Source organism: Ammospiza caudacuta, chromosome 17, assembly GCF_027887145.1.
Source record: "Ammospiza caudacuta isolate bAmmCau1 chromosome 17, bAmmCau1.pri, whole genome shotgun sequence".
In the NCBI taxonomy this organism is placed as follows: Eukaryota; Metazoa; Chordata; class Aves; order Passeriformes; family Passerellidae; genus Ammospiza; species Ammospiza caudacuta.
The window spans coordinates 10,173,471-10,189,797 of NC_080609.1; the positions used below are offsets into that span (position 1 = coordinate 10,173,471).

The 16,327-nt window shown below is 37.9% G+C and overlaps 1 protein-coding gene across 1 annotated transcript in view; it reads right to left on the bottom strand.

Annotated features, from left to right (window-relative positions):
* The window catches only part of DNAH3 (dynein axonemal heavy chain 3), a 49,834-nt gene that overhangs the window by 21,910 nt on the left and 11,597 nt on the right, over positions 1-16,327 (bottom strand). Inside the window, exons 16-37 of the mRNA XM_058815735.1 lie at positions 16,041-16,185; positions 15,549-15,760; positions 15,197-15,288; positions 14,665-14,779; positions 14,060-14,176; positions 13,700-13,879; positions 12,467-12,603; positions 11,628-11,829; positions 10,946-11,038; positions 10,529-10,639; positions 9,440-9,554; positions 8,851-9,049; positions 7,726-7,834; positions 7,272-7,385; positions 6,002-6,178; positions 4,893-4,984; positions 4,254-4,473; positions 3,341-3,475; positions 2,097-2,208; positions 1,315-1,556; positions 599-699; positions 415-520 (exon numbers count right to left, since the gene is read on the bottom strand). Coding sequence (XP_058671718.1) covers positions 415-520; positions 599-699; positions 1,315-1,556; positions 2,097-2,208; positions 3,341-3,475; positions 4,254-4,473; positions 4,893-4,984; positions 6,002-6,178; positions 7,272-7,385; positions 7,726-7,834; positions 8,851-9,049; positions 9,440-9,554; positions 10,529-10,639; positions 10,946-11,038; positions 11,628-11,829; positions 12,467-12,603; positions 13,700-13,879; positions 14,060-14,176; positions 14,665-14,779; positions 15,197-15,288; positions 15,549-15,760; positions 16,041-16,185 — 3,126 coding nt within the window. The remainder of the gene's footprint in view (positions 1-414; positions 521-598; positions 700-1,314; positions 1,557-2,096; positions 2,209-3,340; positions 3,476-4,253; positions 4,474-4,892; positions 4,985-6,001; positions 6,179-7,271; positions 7,386-7,725; positions 7,835-8,850; positions 9,050-9,439; positions 9,555-10,528; positions 10,640-10,945; positions 11,039-11,627; positions 11,830-12,466; positions 12,604-13,699; positions 13,880-14,059; positions 14,177-14,664; positions 14,780-15,196; positions 15,289-15,548; positions 15,761-16,040; positions 16,186-16,327) is intronic.

Consider the following 16,327-nt stretch of genomic DNA (forward strand, 5'->3'; position numbering starts at 1 on the left):
GAGCTCTTTAGTCTTGGTACTTCTTTGAAATTTGATTCTAATTTCCTGCAAAAACTCAAAGCAGGTCTTCTCAAATCACATAAATAATTTTTTTACAGCTCCACTCCTAATATTATTCCAACTATTTTACTAGATTTTAATGACCAATTATAAGGATTTAAAATTTTCATTAAAAGCTGATTCTCACCAACACCTATTTTTATTTGCATCCACAGAAAACATAGTAGAATACACAGCACGAAGAGCTGTCCTTCATACAAGCAATGAGGTGAAAAAGGCTTTGAAGACTAAACTGTTATTGGTAATAATAACAAAGTTTTGATTCTGCATGCCTGCTTTCAAGTGGGCAAACTGTGAATGTCACCTTATAGTTCATCTTCTAATTAGACCTGTGCAAAAAATGAAGTCTCGCACCAGCTGTCGGTGTTCTTCCTGCAGGTTTGGAGGCAGAGTTTTCAAGTAGGAATCCTTCAGTGGCTTCCAACCCAACTGCTGTGGGTCCATATAGATCATACCACACCTGGGAAGAACAAACACCTGTGGTAAGGGAATGCATGTGCAAGGTGGGACAGCTGAACCTCGAGTGCTCTCACATTACCTGCTGACAGTTGCTGGAGATGCCTGCTCCAAGTCTGCTGGCTCAAAGATTAAACTCATTTTTGAGCTCATCTGAATTATTTCACCACTCATTAAGCATAACTGGAAGAAGAGCATCACATAAACATGGTCTAGTCATGTTAGTGCTGATCATACAGTGAAAGCAATGTCTGTCATAAAATCACTGAACATTCCACTTAGTGTCACTCCTCATTCATTCATTTGTATCCTTACAATACATGATATTTCATGACCTTGTCTCAACTTTTCCATGTCTTACTGTAAGGCTTGCAGAGACACAGAGAACAATTTAACTAACTCGAACTTTAAATAACTCTGCAAGAAAAAGCAGTTATGACCTGCAGCTTTTTAAAAATTAACTTATTTTCGAGGTAATTTAAGCAAGTTCAGTTTTCAGTCACAGAACTGAGTCCATGTATTTCAGTTTCCTAAAAGGGTCAATAAAAAAGCCTCAATGATCAGCCTCATTTCAATAAAGAAAGAGGAAGACAAGGCTTTTAGGAAGAAGTAATAGATTAATAATATCTAATACCATCTAAACCCACTCACACAACTGGGGAAATAAAGCAGTGCTTTTAGGCACATCAGCCTTTCCTGAATTTCACACCTCCTTTGACTAATGCAATAACAATATTGCTACTACTAAAATTAAGTATGTTTATTCAAGGATGAGGGCAGGGGCAAAAATTAGGCTACCTTTTTATTATCATCCAGCACAGTGTTCATGTTCTCTATCCAAACTGCATCCACAGGGCCATCAAAAATAATCCACTTGCGATCCTCTGTGGTAGAAGATGCTTGTTCCCTGAAGGCCTTTGCAAGAACTCCATCTGACCACTCATGACTTACAGGATCAAAACTGCCATACAACTGCCCCATAGTAATGGCTTTGGGATTAATAATTTTGTACTCAACAGCAAACTCATCCATGGCGTTTGCTGTGTAAAAAGGCAAATACATGAGCTTGAGAATTTGATAGGTTAGTTTTATTCAATAGCTGAACAGGATGATTCCTGAGGATCCTACTCCAGCTGCTCAAAGCAAAGAACCCAGATATGTGGCATCTAGGTAGAAGTAAATAGGAAATTCCCTTACTTACACAAGGCAAGCAAGAAGTCTGCTGTAAAAAACACATATAAAAAGAAAAAGCACAGCAGCATAGATTTCATATATTTATGAGAGCTACTTACAATATCCTATCAGAGCTAATTTTTTCAAGAGTATTATGCACAAGTAAAATGTCTAACAAAATGAAGAAAAGCATAAACACATTAGTATGGCTGACTGTTCCAGTAGATGTAGAGAAAAATACTATCAGACAAATATGCCAGACAAAAATAGTTCAATTAATAGAAATTTTGCAATCAAGAAAGAAGAGTATAGGACAATTAACAACCTGGGCATATCTCAGCAAAGCAAAAATAACTGTCATAGAACTGACTTCATTGAATGAGAAGCTTGTGGCTGGACAATGTTACCTGCACACAGATCAGCCAGGGCTCCAGCCAGTACTTTGTATGAACTGGTTTTCCCACTCATAGGATCTCCAACAATCATGAAACCATGGCGCACCAGCATCATTTCGTACACCTGCCAGGGACAGGAGAGCCACTCCTTAGATGGCACAAAAGAAGTGTTATGTGAATAAAAATAAAAGTTTCCCTCCTGCATTCAGATGTGGCACAATTAGATCTCTGTACTCTGCTGGCTGACCAAAGCCTTAATCCAAATCAGAGGGCAGTCATGCTTTTATCGCAATTCTCACTGAAACTATTTGTTTTCCCCAGGCATCCTCTCTTTCTCCTTGCTAAATGTCATCCCTCAACTGCATCAGCACTGTACAGGGTGTGAGGGCACTAACCAGACACTGCAGATCACAGCCCCGAACTGAAATCAGTGGTTACCAATGAATCTGGCAAAAAAGGACTGAAACTACAGCTCTGAGCATCTGGCATATGGTCAGTCCCATAGAGGCTGATTTTGGACTGCAAGAGTGGTAACTTCTTTAGTCACCCCACAAGATCCTGTCAAAGCTCAAGTCAAAGCAAAACCACCATCAAGCAGACCTGTAATAACCCCTAAGCAGATTTTTTTTATAATGTTAAGGCTGATTTTTCCTATTTTAACTTCCTAACCAGTTAACACTACCCCTGTTTAAATGAAAGATACGGTATGGTTTAGAAAGCAGCATAGGGCAAGTGTGAACATAAGGCATTTTTACTAGGCCACACATTTTTACCCTTGCCATTACTCTGTCACTAGGCAGCACAAGAACAAAGGTTAAGTATTGTTTAAAAGGTCCCCAGTAGTAGTAAATAGGAGGCAGTGGGAACACAGGGCTGGAAGCATAAGCAAGGTCCCCTCTTTCAAGACTTCTCAAGGAGACTGTACAGAACTGAGAACAGAGCCTGACTCCCAGTCCAGAATTCTGTTCACTAGGCTACACTGCCTCTGTCAGTAACAGATTCAGTTTAATTTTCTATCCTGAGGCACAAGCCCTACAATATGGCTGCACACACAATATGGCTCCTTCACAGACTGAATTACAAAATCACTATGACCAAAGCAGGCTTTTATTCCATGATTTGTACTCTGTAAAAATACCCCATTTGTAATATTCCATTAATTGGTAAGGAAACTATTAGCTATTCATCATGACATAGACAGTGAATGAAGAGTGTGCTCTCATGCTTTTCTTCCCCAGAAGTATGTGAAAATAAACCTGAATAATTTTTCCGATGAACCACGGCACTGGTTGAAGATTCATTTTTTCAATATTTTCAGTTAGTGCCTTGATAAATACATCATAGTCTGGTGTAGGAAGAACCACTCCAGGAAACAGGTCAGATATGATACCCTGTTAAGGAGAGACAGAATTGAACACTATTTAAACACAGGTTACACAAAAAGAAAATTCCTAAGTAAAACAATATTAATACAGATGACAGGGGCTTAAAACCAGATGTCCTCAGCTGGACAGAAATAACTTCTAGGCAAACTGTAGCCATGGAAGCATTCTGTACACATGAAACAGATACCTGTGCCTGCAGTTTTCATGAACACCTTGCTATTGCTTTAAAAATTTGCCCCCATGAGGATTACACAAAATGATGTGAAAGTAGTTGAACGAATTTCAGTGATTAAAAGTGTTCCAAAACTTCAGAGCAGTGACTCTGGCTGTGCTTCTACCCTAGATTTTAGTCCTATTTACTGCTTTGTATCTTAATTAATTTGCTATGAAAGCAGAATGCAAACAGAAACATCACCATTTTTATTCTGAACTCAAATTTCTAAATGACCTTAATTTAATTATCCACATCTATTTTGGAGCACAAAGCCAGAAAACAAACTTCAAAGAATGATTTCTGTGAATGAAACAGCCCAAGATGATTTTTAACAATATATCATCTAAAACATTTCATAGAATAACTTTAAGGAACCATTGAAAGTTTGCTTTTCAAAATAATCCTAACAGAACTAGAGAGTTCCTCCAGATCAGTGGACTGAAAAAACTCTACATAATATGGCATCATCTAGATCAAACTGTTCCAAATTAAGATAATGACTGTTTCTCTGAGTTCTTATAACTGATATCATCATCATCAAACCTAAAACACACTGGCCTGATACCTTACCTGAAACAATGGCACATCCTGGGACAAGAACTTGGCCAAATTAACATCCATCAGAGCCCGAAGCAACAGCACACTTTCATTTTCAGTTGGGTACTTCAGCTTTAGGTTCCCTGCTGCTGTCAGGACAGATTTCACCGCACGCATCCCATAATCGTAGTGGTGCTGGGACGACAACTGCTCCGAGCACAAACGGTAAGTGGCAACAATTTTCTGGGCAAGACTGTGGATAATAAAATATAACATGTAGAGTGAAAGTATCTCACCATGCAAGGAAAATAATTCACCTTCCTATATACACCAAGTATCTGCAGTGATTCTAAGACACAGCAGCTGAGAAGGTGGCCCAAGGCACCTGGAAAGCAAGACTGTGGAAAAATGCCATGGTACAGGATGTGTGCATCATCTAGGAATTCTGTATCATATTTTGATACATTTTCCAAGTGATTCTGTGCATAAGTGCACATCTGGCAGAATGAGGTGGAAAATGAGAATTGACAAGAAAGCAGGAGATTAAAAAGTCCTTTCTAGAGAAACAAAATATGGACAGCCTTCCATATATGCCTCAAACACACATATATGCCTTAGAGAGGAATGAGGTATATCAGACTCAACTAAGGTAGAAAATTCAGCATGTCTTACCTCTTAGAATCCAGAAATCCCATTGAATAAAGTGAAATTTCCCCAATCAAGGCATAATCTGGGACCATCATGGCAACTGTTCGGAACAGCGCCTGTAAGAAAAAAAGTAAGATATCAACTTTGACTGGGGAATACTGTAATAAATTGTGCCTGTTTAGTAAGAATAGCATCTCTCCATAAATTCATGAATGCAAAGAATTCATGAATCATCTGAAATCTGAGACTGCTTTAGAGTTCTATTCTATTCTGATCTTATCAAGAGGCTCAAGAGGTCTGTGCTAAGCACTGCAGTAACAAAAGCTTAGAAAGAGTCAATTCTAAAGAACTAAATAGAGGAAAAGGGAGGTGACATTCATCTCACTGTCATAACAGACAATCCAGAACATGGTGTGGTTAATGCTTTGTAAAAGATCATTCAAAGAATTGTGGCAATGTCAGAAAAAGAATCAGGACCATAGAGTCTCAGCAACTCACAAAGTTATAATAAATTTAAATTGGGATTTGGATCACCAAACCATTGTAAACCCAGAGAATTTCCAGTTAGGGAGAGCACAGCTAAAGCTGTAAACTGGTACCAATATGGTTAGTCTGAGACCTTTCTTCTGTGCATTTTGTACAACCCTAGCTGTTTACTAAAGCTTGGTGAAAAGCACAGCGGGATACACTTGAATGGGTTATCAGTTGTGCTGGTTTTGGCTGGGGTAGAGTTAAATTGTTTCACAGTAGCTGGCCTGAGGCTGTGTTTTGGATTTGTGCTGGAAACAGTGTTGATAATTCAGGGATGTTTTAGTTAGGGCAGAGCAGAGCTCACACAGAGAAAATGCCTTTTGTGCTCCTCACCCCACACATCAGCCAGGAGAAGGGGGATGCCCAAGGAGTTGAGGGGACACAGACAGGACAGCTGAGCCAAGGGATATTCCAGAGCACATGGGGTCATACTCAGCAGAAGTAGCAAGGGAGGGGAAATTCAGAGTGATGGCATTTTTCTTCCTTAAGCTAAGCAACCATTAGACATCAGTTTATTATCCAATTGATGACTTTTTTATTATTATAGACAAGAAGTCACAAATTCAGTTTAATTTCTACAAGAAAACAGGATTTCAGATTACCTTCAGATTATCAGGCAACTCTGCCCGTCCAGCATAGCCAGGATTCATGGTAATAAACACAGCACATGTGGGGTTAAGAGAGATCTCTGTCCCTTCAAAGATGAATTTTTTGAGTTTACGGATTATAGCTTGCTGGATGCTAAGTATCTGCTGGGCAACTACAGATAATACTTCAACCTAATACAGAACAGATTGGAAAACATAAGACACTTGGAGAACCAATAAAAAATAGTTTTGTTTACATATTTTGATGGCTGTATTTGCATTCTTCCAGGGAAAAATCGCCCTGATTTTTGTATTAGCTGTCTATGGAAGGGATCCTCTGAAAGTTAGTGCCACTATTCTCTACTCAACTAACAGACTGATCAACAAGGGCTTCTAAAAGCCTCCTCAGGGAAATACCGTGTGCCTGAATGTAGTCATCTAAGTTAGTTGGACAGGAACTCCCTCTGGAGGCCTCTAAAAGCACTTTCCCTTCAACTCAGACACAGCTTAGGCTCTCCAGAAAAACTGATTCACTCAACGCCCAAAACTGAGGGTAAATAATAGCTAAGACTTGCTGATTGTTTGAAAGTATCAAGATAACAGAATATTGGAAAAGAAATGCTAATGCTTGAATTCACTAGAAAACAAGCTGCAGCTGAAGAACAGAAAAATTAAGGACTTAATACTAGTACATACAAAATAGAATTTGATGAAATTTCTACATTTACTAGTATGTACTTAAATGGAATTTCATCAAAGTAATGATAAAACTTATCCAAAGTCATCAGTGACCAAATTAAACAAAATGACCAGAGTAAGATCAAGGGGAGAATGAGATATGTCAGTTTACACAGCTTGATAATCAGGTCACTCAGTTAGTGACACTCAGCTCTGGTTATTACAGGAATTCCTCCACTGGGATTTGTCCATCCTGTGCTGAACATAGACAAATGCAACTCCACATCTGTAGCTTGATTTCTCAAGGAGAAGACAAGAAATTTCTTTCCCAACAAAGGAGTGACACATACAAAAGAAAAAATTGTAAAGGAACATTTTTTCCAGCTAAATTGACCCAGAACACAACACTACTGCAACACAGCACAGGTGGGCATGTGCTTCTAGAGCAGGCAGCAGAATGCCTATTTCTGTGTCACTAATCATCAAAACAAAGAGGCCTCACCACAAGTAAAAGCAGAAAATAGGCAATAATGCTGTCATGTCTAAATCTAAAACTTCTTATGTCTTAAATTGAAGCTTTCTCATTTTATTTGAGTTAAAACATTACCTCAATTCTATTGAACTCATCAAAGCAGGACCATGCCCCAGCTTGTGCCAGCCCCTTAAAGAACTTGCCCATTGCCTTGTAATCGAGGCCATCAGAGCAGTTAAAGACAACACACTGCAACAAAAACACACAGAGCATTTCTCAGTATTACCACAAAAGTATTACCTCTATAAAATTCTTAGCATCTAAAATGGGAAGGGATTATTGTTGCTAATTTTGGATTAAGAAAACAGGATGCCATATAGACACAGTCCTAAATGTGAGCTTGTTACCAATATTCCCATGAATGAAGAACAGAATCACAGAATCATTAGGCTGGGAAGGACCTTTAAGATGTTTGAGTCCAACTGTAAATGAATAGCTACAAAATAAGCAGCACTTGCTTAAGAATGGCATTTTAATATCTACATACCCAAACATAAACAGTAGAAAGCAAAAAAGGGAGTTTTGGTACCTGCTTAGCTATAGCTTTTGCTAGATCTTTGGTTGTTTCTGTTTTGCCAGTCCCAGCAGGCCCTTCTGGAGCACCACCAAGACTTAATTTCAAGGCACCCATTAATGTCCTACATTATCAAGAACACAGGTGTTAGAAATAGCAATCTTTAACATCAGATTATTTCTGAATGGATTGACATGTACTTTCCTATACAGGCTCTCCTGAAAACAATTCACTTGTTTCTCTACTGACTTCACAGCTTGCCCTAAAAACCTAGTATTGTCTCATAAGTGATTCCTAATTGTGAAAGGTCATATTTGGCCACTTGGCCTAAAAGGAATGTCAAGGCTTTTATTACATGCATCCTCCTTGTATACCCTCAATTACACAAGCAAATGAACAGTGCCATGAGCAAAATGGTAGAGTCTACAAAAGCACACATTTCCCTCAAGTGACACTTGAACTGGCAAGAGCTTGAAGCTGGCTTTATAAATTCAGCCAATCTTTACAAAGCATAAAGCTTGTTAGAAAAATGGATGAGAAAGCATAAAGCTTGTTACAAAAACCTGGGAATCACATTGCTTTCCAAGTGAACATCCTACTAAAATGAGATCCCTGTTAATACTGGAGTGATCTGATTATTTTACAAAACCATAAGGCTTTGACTCATGTCTTGAGGGCTCACCAGAAGTGAAATATGAAATGCCTTTGAATATTTTAACCTTGAGGACTGAAGTATTTCCATTAAATCCTCTTGCAAGCCAGTGGAGGAACAGGAAGCTAACTGCATTCGAGTATCTGTGAAGGGCTTTTTAATTACCTCATTTATCTTACAGGCAGGCATATCCAAACTGTGTGCCTTACTTCAGGTAAATTAATTGACCAGTGCTACTGTAGAATTCTTTGCAGTTCCAATACCATGTGCTGCCACCTCTTTTCAGAAGCACCTTCTTGGATACAGTAGAATCTATTACTCTACTGGTGTAGCAGGCTATACATTGTAAATATTTTTACCATATTAGGGCAAAATCTACAAGAAAATGTTAGCCTCTGACGTTCCTCCTATTATTAACAAGGAAAAAGGAAGTAAACACAGATCAATCCAGAAAAATAAAGCATTATTCATAGACAGTATGTCCTTACCTGTAACATCGATCTGTCAGTGGGGTTATAACCAGACGTGGTGAATTGCCCAGGTACTCATAACCATATTTCATTTCTGTTGTGATCATTCTCACTGTCACATCCTTCTCTGTCCAGTAGTATCTCAGCTGAGAAATCCACTGGAAGTCATTCAGATCTGTGACTTTGTCTTCAACCAATTTTGAGACCACATCACGAGCTGCAGAGTAAGACACAGATCGTTTTAAAAAAATCTAGACACTTCTGCTGAGGTAGTTTACTTAACTTACAAGTAAAGTAGCATTTACTTAGAGCTATGTATGAGTAATTCAACATTTAGAGGCTGGTTTTCATGTTAGAGAGGAATTTGTAATTGTTTTGCATAGGCAATCAGTTTAATTGTAACTAGATTCCAGTGTCTGTTCTAAGTAGATGCGAGACCCTTCTGCAGTACTGAACGACCCTCATTTCCCAAAGAGCTGAGCAATAACTCTGTAAAGGCTGATTCAAGTTAGAGAAAGCATTTTAGATGCTTCTCTCCAGCAGTCCACCCAGGTGCTGACAGCAGCACTGCCCCAGCTGCCCCAGGGGAGGAGCAGCTGCTCATTACCGTGCACATCAATGACAATGAGAGCCCCCAGGGTCAGCCGGGCTCCACTGGACAGCTTCCCTCTCACCAGCTCAACGATGTCCTTGATCTGGACATTGCTCTTCTCCAAGAAATCCTGCCACAGAAACAAGCACAGCCATTAATGGGATGCTGGAGCCAGCAGTTCCTAAGCCCCCGTGGGTGCAATCATTGGAGACAGCCCCTCTAACAAAACATATGAATGGTAGTCTGGGCACCATACAAATATTTTAAATTCTCTTTGGTATACTGGCATTTTATTTTAACATGAACACTTCAAAAATATTTATGGCCTGAAAGAAGGCTTATAAGCAGAAGGCTTATCTTTCTTCCTAATGGAAGTGACAAAACTCTACAGAGGGACAGGAGCAGATATTCTTTGTTTAGCTTCCCCCACACAAGAAAGGATGGGCATATGGGACCAAGTCCATTAGCAACATGGTTTACTTTAAACTGGTGTTGGACTACATGATGTCCAGAGGTCCCCTAAATTCTGTGATTCACTGTTCTGTGATTCCTTCCCTTTTTTTTTCAGCTATAGATTATTCAGGATACTTTCTCTGAAAGTAACAAACATTTTAGTTCTGTCTGGATATATTGAATAAAATCTTCATCTGATGTTAAACAATGCAGGCAAGTTAAAGCTAATATATTCAGTAAGGATACAGAAACAAAAAGGCATTATTAAAATGCACTATTGGATGTAAAGTTTATTAATATTTTTCTATTTCAACATTATAAAGCAGCCCAAACATTCTGTTGACAGACTTAATCTCCAAATAAATCTTCATTCACCCAGCTTAAGTAGGATCAAAAAAAAGCCCATTGAATTAAATAGAAATTATTTCCACTACTTGAGCATGTGTTTGAGTAAAGCCTCAGTGAAGTGATAGTTAAAACTGCTGTAATGACAGAGGCACCATGAACACATAAGAAAAGTTTCTTGCATGAAATAAAAAATTTGGCTGCTGCATCTTCCTCACCACGAGAGTCAAGCAATAACCAGAGAAATCAGTGGTTAATTAATCAGAGTTCAGTGCCTAGAAATAGAAAGTTAGAAGAAAATCTTACTTGTAAAGCTTTTTTCCTTATAGCCTCAGACACTTCTTCTGTCCAGTAAATGGATGAAACACAAATAACTGCCTGTCCAGGCCACTGAAGTACCCACTCTTTCCGAGGAACCTTAAACCAAAAGAAAAATTTCAGACACAAGATTTCATATAAACACATTAGATTATGGCACGGAGAAAAATTACTTTCCTCAAATGTCTTTTGTCTCATGCTGTAAATAAATGAGAACAGCATCTAAAGCTTTAATACTTTTTCTTCCTGAAATTCAGGACTAAAACTTCAAATTGGCACTATTGAACAAGAAGAGCTGGTTTCCACTTAGTTTCAAACATGTTTCCTTGGTTAAGAATTTGAGCAACCTATTCATGTATATTTGTTTGTGAAATCTAACTCATACCATAGTTTAGGAATAATTACCTGGCTATATCCTTTTATGCCATCTTGAAGAACTTGTCTGACACTGGCCAACATCATTTCTTCTACTTGCAGAAGCCATTTTTCTACCATGCCCTTCAAGAAAGAACACTTAAGAGTTAATACACATTTCCTGACTGCTATCTTCTTCTTCAGTGACAAATTATTTGAAATGTGTTAGGCTTAAACATGCTTTCTTCAGATCTGGGTGTTGTATATAAAAGAAGTAAAGGCTGAAATTACCCAAAATATGACTGGTGATACTGTAGTTTACACAGTCTCAACGCAGGTATATAAAGACAACCCAGTAAAGAAAGGTTTCATATAAGCTGGATATGTTTCATATAAGCTTAAACAAAAAACACAGATTGCATCATCAGGTAAGCCTGCTCATTTTAACTCAGGGCATGCTTTGTTCCTACAGGATTAAGGGAAAAGAGTGTCTGTAACTCACAATATGCCCCACCTTTCAGAGGAATTTACTGCAAAACTGTTATGTCTCACTCCTTTTTGCAGGAAATCCTTTTTATCCTAGAATACCAGTCTGCACTCTCATTTCCTGAACTCCTTTCATGATGTGATCCCAAATGGTTTAAACCTAATTCCCTCAAAAACATGCACTTTATGCAATGTATTATGTATGAATCTGATTTCATATAGTAAAATTAAAAAAAAAAACATTTACATTTGCTCTCACTGGATAGATTTTATCTATGAAAGGAACCACTTCTTTCTCGGAACTGATCATGCCTATGATCTCCAGATCTTCTGTGAACTCCAGTTTAGCAATTCCTTCAAAACACTTCTTCAAATGTGGCTGTACTCGAAGTGGATCCTTTGTCTCAGACAGTATTTCAAGCAGCTCATCATTAGACAGGAAAAAGAATCTGCGAGGAAAATACAATTACTTTCCAATCATGAAAATTTCCATTAATAATCTACTAATACAATTTGGTTTATTATTGCTTAAGATACCAGTGTATCAGAGAGGAAATTATTATCTCAAATCCCTTTCCTTAAGCAATTTTTAACATTATAAAACTCATCACATCTGTTTTTTCAGAATTTCAAAGCAAAGGAAGAATAAGGGTTCTCAAACTCAGGGAGGGAAGATGAGATGGCTCCAGCCAGCCATTAAGTACCCTGTAAAAACCATGAATCCTGCTCCTTGTGATCATGAACAACTCCCACACATCACACACCTCTGAAGAGGGTGGGGCAGGGACATAATTGCATATCAGCCATGGGAAGGCTCCTTCAAAACTACCCTGTAGGTAATAATGCCTTTCTAATCCAAGTTTACATTGTGATAGACAGATCATGCCTCCCCATCCCCACCTGTTCTGGCATTTCACAACTGAGGAAAACGAGTTATGTCTAGAGATGAGAACAGCTTTTCATTTTTTGCTGCATGTGACTGTGTCCCACATATGTTTATAAAATGAGACTTTTAAGTTCAGTAGAAATAGTTTGAAAGAGCTTATAGCTTCTTGTTTCTAACTTAGGCCTGTTTCATTAATTTACCTTGGGAAAAATAATCTTTTCGACTCCAGGTAATTATTCAGCCCCTTTTGAATGTCCTCTAAGAGAGTATTTGCTTCCTGAAGTCTGTCTAACATCTTGGGTTGTTCAGTTGCTACAAGTACCTTTGTGTCTTTCACCTTTATAAAAACAAATGCATAGCAGAAACTGCTTAAAATTGGCTTAAGTTCTACATTAAAATTGTAAGCATCAATCACATATACTGCAGGAGACTAAAATGCTGTAATTCTTCTCTATAGTATGCTTTCATGGTATTAAATACATTTGCATTATTGGATAGTTTTGCTTTTCAGACTGTCAATTTTACCAACTTGAAATTCATAGACATTAATGAAGGAAATGTCAACAAATAAGACCTTTGGCGCTTGCTCCTGTGTTGAGCTTGCTACATTGTTTTCCACTCACAAGTAAGTTTTATCAGAGACACAGCACATGACAATTATTCCCTGTTCTCTCCTTCTGATAACACTCCTCTTCAGAGAGCTCTGTTCCACTACAGCCCCATCATTCTGAGAGTCTGAGCTGTTGGACAGGTCTCAACTCCTACTTAGCTACACTGATTATTTCAACACCTTTACCATACAACAACACACTCCCAGTGTTTTTGACACACACGTCAGCTTACACCACCACTGTCTGACCTCTTACTCCACTTCTTATTTACAGGAATTGAACAGGTTACCAAATTGCACTTCCTATTCCCATTATCTTAACCTGAACATTACTGTGACAGTCCATATTCACTAAATTTTTGAATAACCATGCTAATAACCTATTACAGAATAATCACATTAAAAAATCCATTTAGTTGCTCCAAAAATGTGTACACCCTGTAAGTCTAATGCAAACTCTCTCTGTATCCAGACAAAGCTTTGTACCTTGTCAGTGAAGCCATTACCACATCCTGAAAGCACAAATCATTCATCTTTCTACCTAATTCTGACCATTTAGCCATAAGAAAGCTAAAACATTTAGAATTCATTTTCCTTGAGCTATGATTTACCCTTCAACACCCAGCCTTTACAGAAGTCTCAATAATTATGTAATCTACAATTTCACTGCAAGACTAGAATATGTTGGACTTTAGTAAAGGATTTTTCTCTCCTTCAATACAAATACTCAACAGCAGAAAAGAACCGTGCATGCACATGATATTAATAATCATGTTACCAGGTGTGCATAAAAATGCACAATTCATGAAATGTTAGCACTTACCACTTCTGTCATAATGTTTTTCCAGTATGAATCCACAATCTTAAACTTTCTGCCCTCTTCAGGCATTTGAGCTATAATATCTTCTGAACTAAAAATTGGTTCCAAATACAACCATGTTGCCTGACATTTTAACCAGCTATCTATAATATCTTGCATTAAACACAGCTTATCTTTCCAAGCCTGCAATGAAAACATTTAGTAGTTAAGCAAAATTATGACAACAAAAAAAATCAAAAAATATGAATATGTGTTCTTAGTTAACAACTGTCTAATGTCTTTTATCATGTCAATATACCCTGAAGCACTTGAGGAAAGCTTATTTTGAGACATGCAAGCTCAGTCAAACTGGCTTTTCCTTACCAGACATTCATCTTCTATTGGTTTGATGAAGGGAGAGCCACACACTGTCTGAGTCTTGACAATGTGATCATCCAGCAAAAGCTGGATGTCATCCACTGACGACAGGATGTTGATGTCCTGTGAACACACATTTTGGTAAGTCAGATGGCAGTCACTGTATTCCACCACTCATCCTGCTTCCCCCTACTCTGTCATGTGAAGATATCACATGGAATCTCTTCTGTACACCTGTTTCAAAGGTCCAGACAGAGATTGTTTTGTGATAGGAAGCTGGTGCCTTCTGACTCAATCTTTTGCATTGTGACTCTTCTTTCTTCTGGGCAAGTTAAAATTCTGCTATGGTCCAGCTTTCCATGCAATACTGGGGAAGTCCTCAGACTCACAGATTTCTTAGGATGAGCATGTGAGATTACAAGCTCTCCAGACACTTAAGTTCACACAAAAGGAGTTACAATAATGGAGACATTTGCTCAGCTGTGGGTAAGATACAACTTTCCATTGGGACACAATGAATCAGCAGCAACATCCCTCTAATATTTCTCAATTGGTATTCAGAGTCAAAGTAATTATTTTCAGATATATATATTGATTTAGTGTTTACTTACAGTATCCCTGTACTTGGACAAACCAAAGTGCACATTGACCCACTCTGATTTCATTTTCTCAATTGATTTCTGTAAGGAATACTCCTTACTTGCAGCTGCTCCAATAGGTTCTATTCTAAATTGAAATGAAACATACATTTGAAAGGTTTTTGTAACATAGCTGAAGAGCAAAAAAAAAAGCAGTTGTAGGTAGAGCTGCATGCCAGACTACCTTTCATACTAATTTCTTAATAATATCATAGACTCTTTCTTCAAGGAATATTTTTCCACTTTCAGCTTCACCAAGTTAGAGATATTGACATTAATTGGAAGACAAATACAGACAGAAAATTCTAAATCAGCAAATAAAGTGATTTAGGAATACAACTGGATTTTTATGCCTCTGTGCTACAAGAACAACTGACAGTTCACACCTTGATAGCCGATTTTACAGCATGTTCTTACAGCACACAAAACCCCAAAAGAACTAATATTTGGTATCTGATCTATGAAATACAATGTCTAAAAAATGAGACTGGATTAAACTTCTTACTCTTCAATAAATTTTGAGAGTCCACGGTCCAACATGTATTTAAGGTTAGTGTTTTCATCTGGATTGATCTCACATCCTACAATTTTACCAATCTGAAAATAAAGTAAGAAATAAATCTATTATCAAGATGCCTTTTTGTAAAATATTTTCCAACAGCAAGCAACAAATTCCAACCAAGTATTAGTCCAACACCCTAATTTGCTTTTCTACCACAAATTATTAATTTAAAGAAGCTTTTGCCTGTGACGTTACAAATGTCAAAACTGCATCTATCATGTCACAGGATAAAAGATATTGGACTGACAGTTTCTATGGAAGAATATCTCCCCAGCTAAAGCAGAGTTTAAAGTACCTGCTGCCAGTGTCTCTCCTTCATTCCACGATTGCAGACAATGGACAGGACAGGAAGATGCTGTTTAAATTTATCAAGCTTGAATTTCATGGATTCTGCCATGCGCCTGGGCACAGGCACATCTGGGAAGCTCTTGCAGAGCTTGTACATGGTCCTCCACATACTTCCAACCTCTTCAGTAACTTCATCAGCATTCAGTTGCAGAAGAGGTCCTGAATACAGCAGCATAAAAAAAGCACAGCAGGCACTTCAGCACAAGGAGATTCCCAGCGTGGTTTAATTACAGCTATTTTTCATCATTGTCCTTTAACTGGAAATCAAATGTGTTACAAAAAATTATCTTCATGCAAAATCCAAGTCAGTAACTCTATTTCACACTGCTTAACAGCATTTATTCCTTAAAATTATTTTCTCATGACTAATCAACCCTCTCAGCATCTACTTAACTAACTGCAAATAACACGTTTCTTCAAATGAACATCAAAGCCTCACCATTCATCCATTCCTCAGATTTGATATGGAAAGCATATGCTGTTACCCAAAGCTGCTCATAAGGTTCTTTGGTTGTAATTATAGATTGCAAGAGAGGAAATTGACTCTTCTCCTGCCCAAGCAAACCTTCTTCATAAGTAATACCCTTTAGGGGGAAAAAGAAAAGTATGTTATTCCCATCAAAAATTCCTATTGTTGTTTAAACTTCTGAACAGACAATACACAATTATTTGACGTGTCACAGATCTGTTAATATAGGCCTGTGGATTTTAGGTGCATTAAGTAAC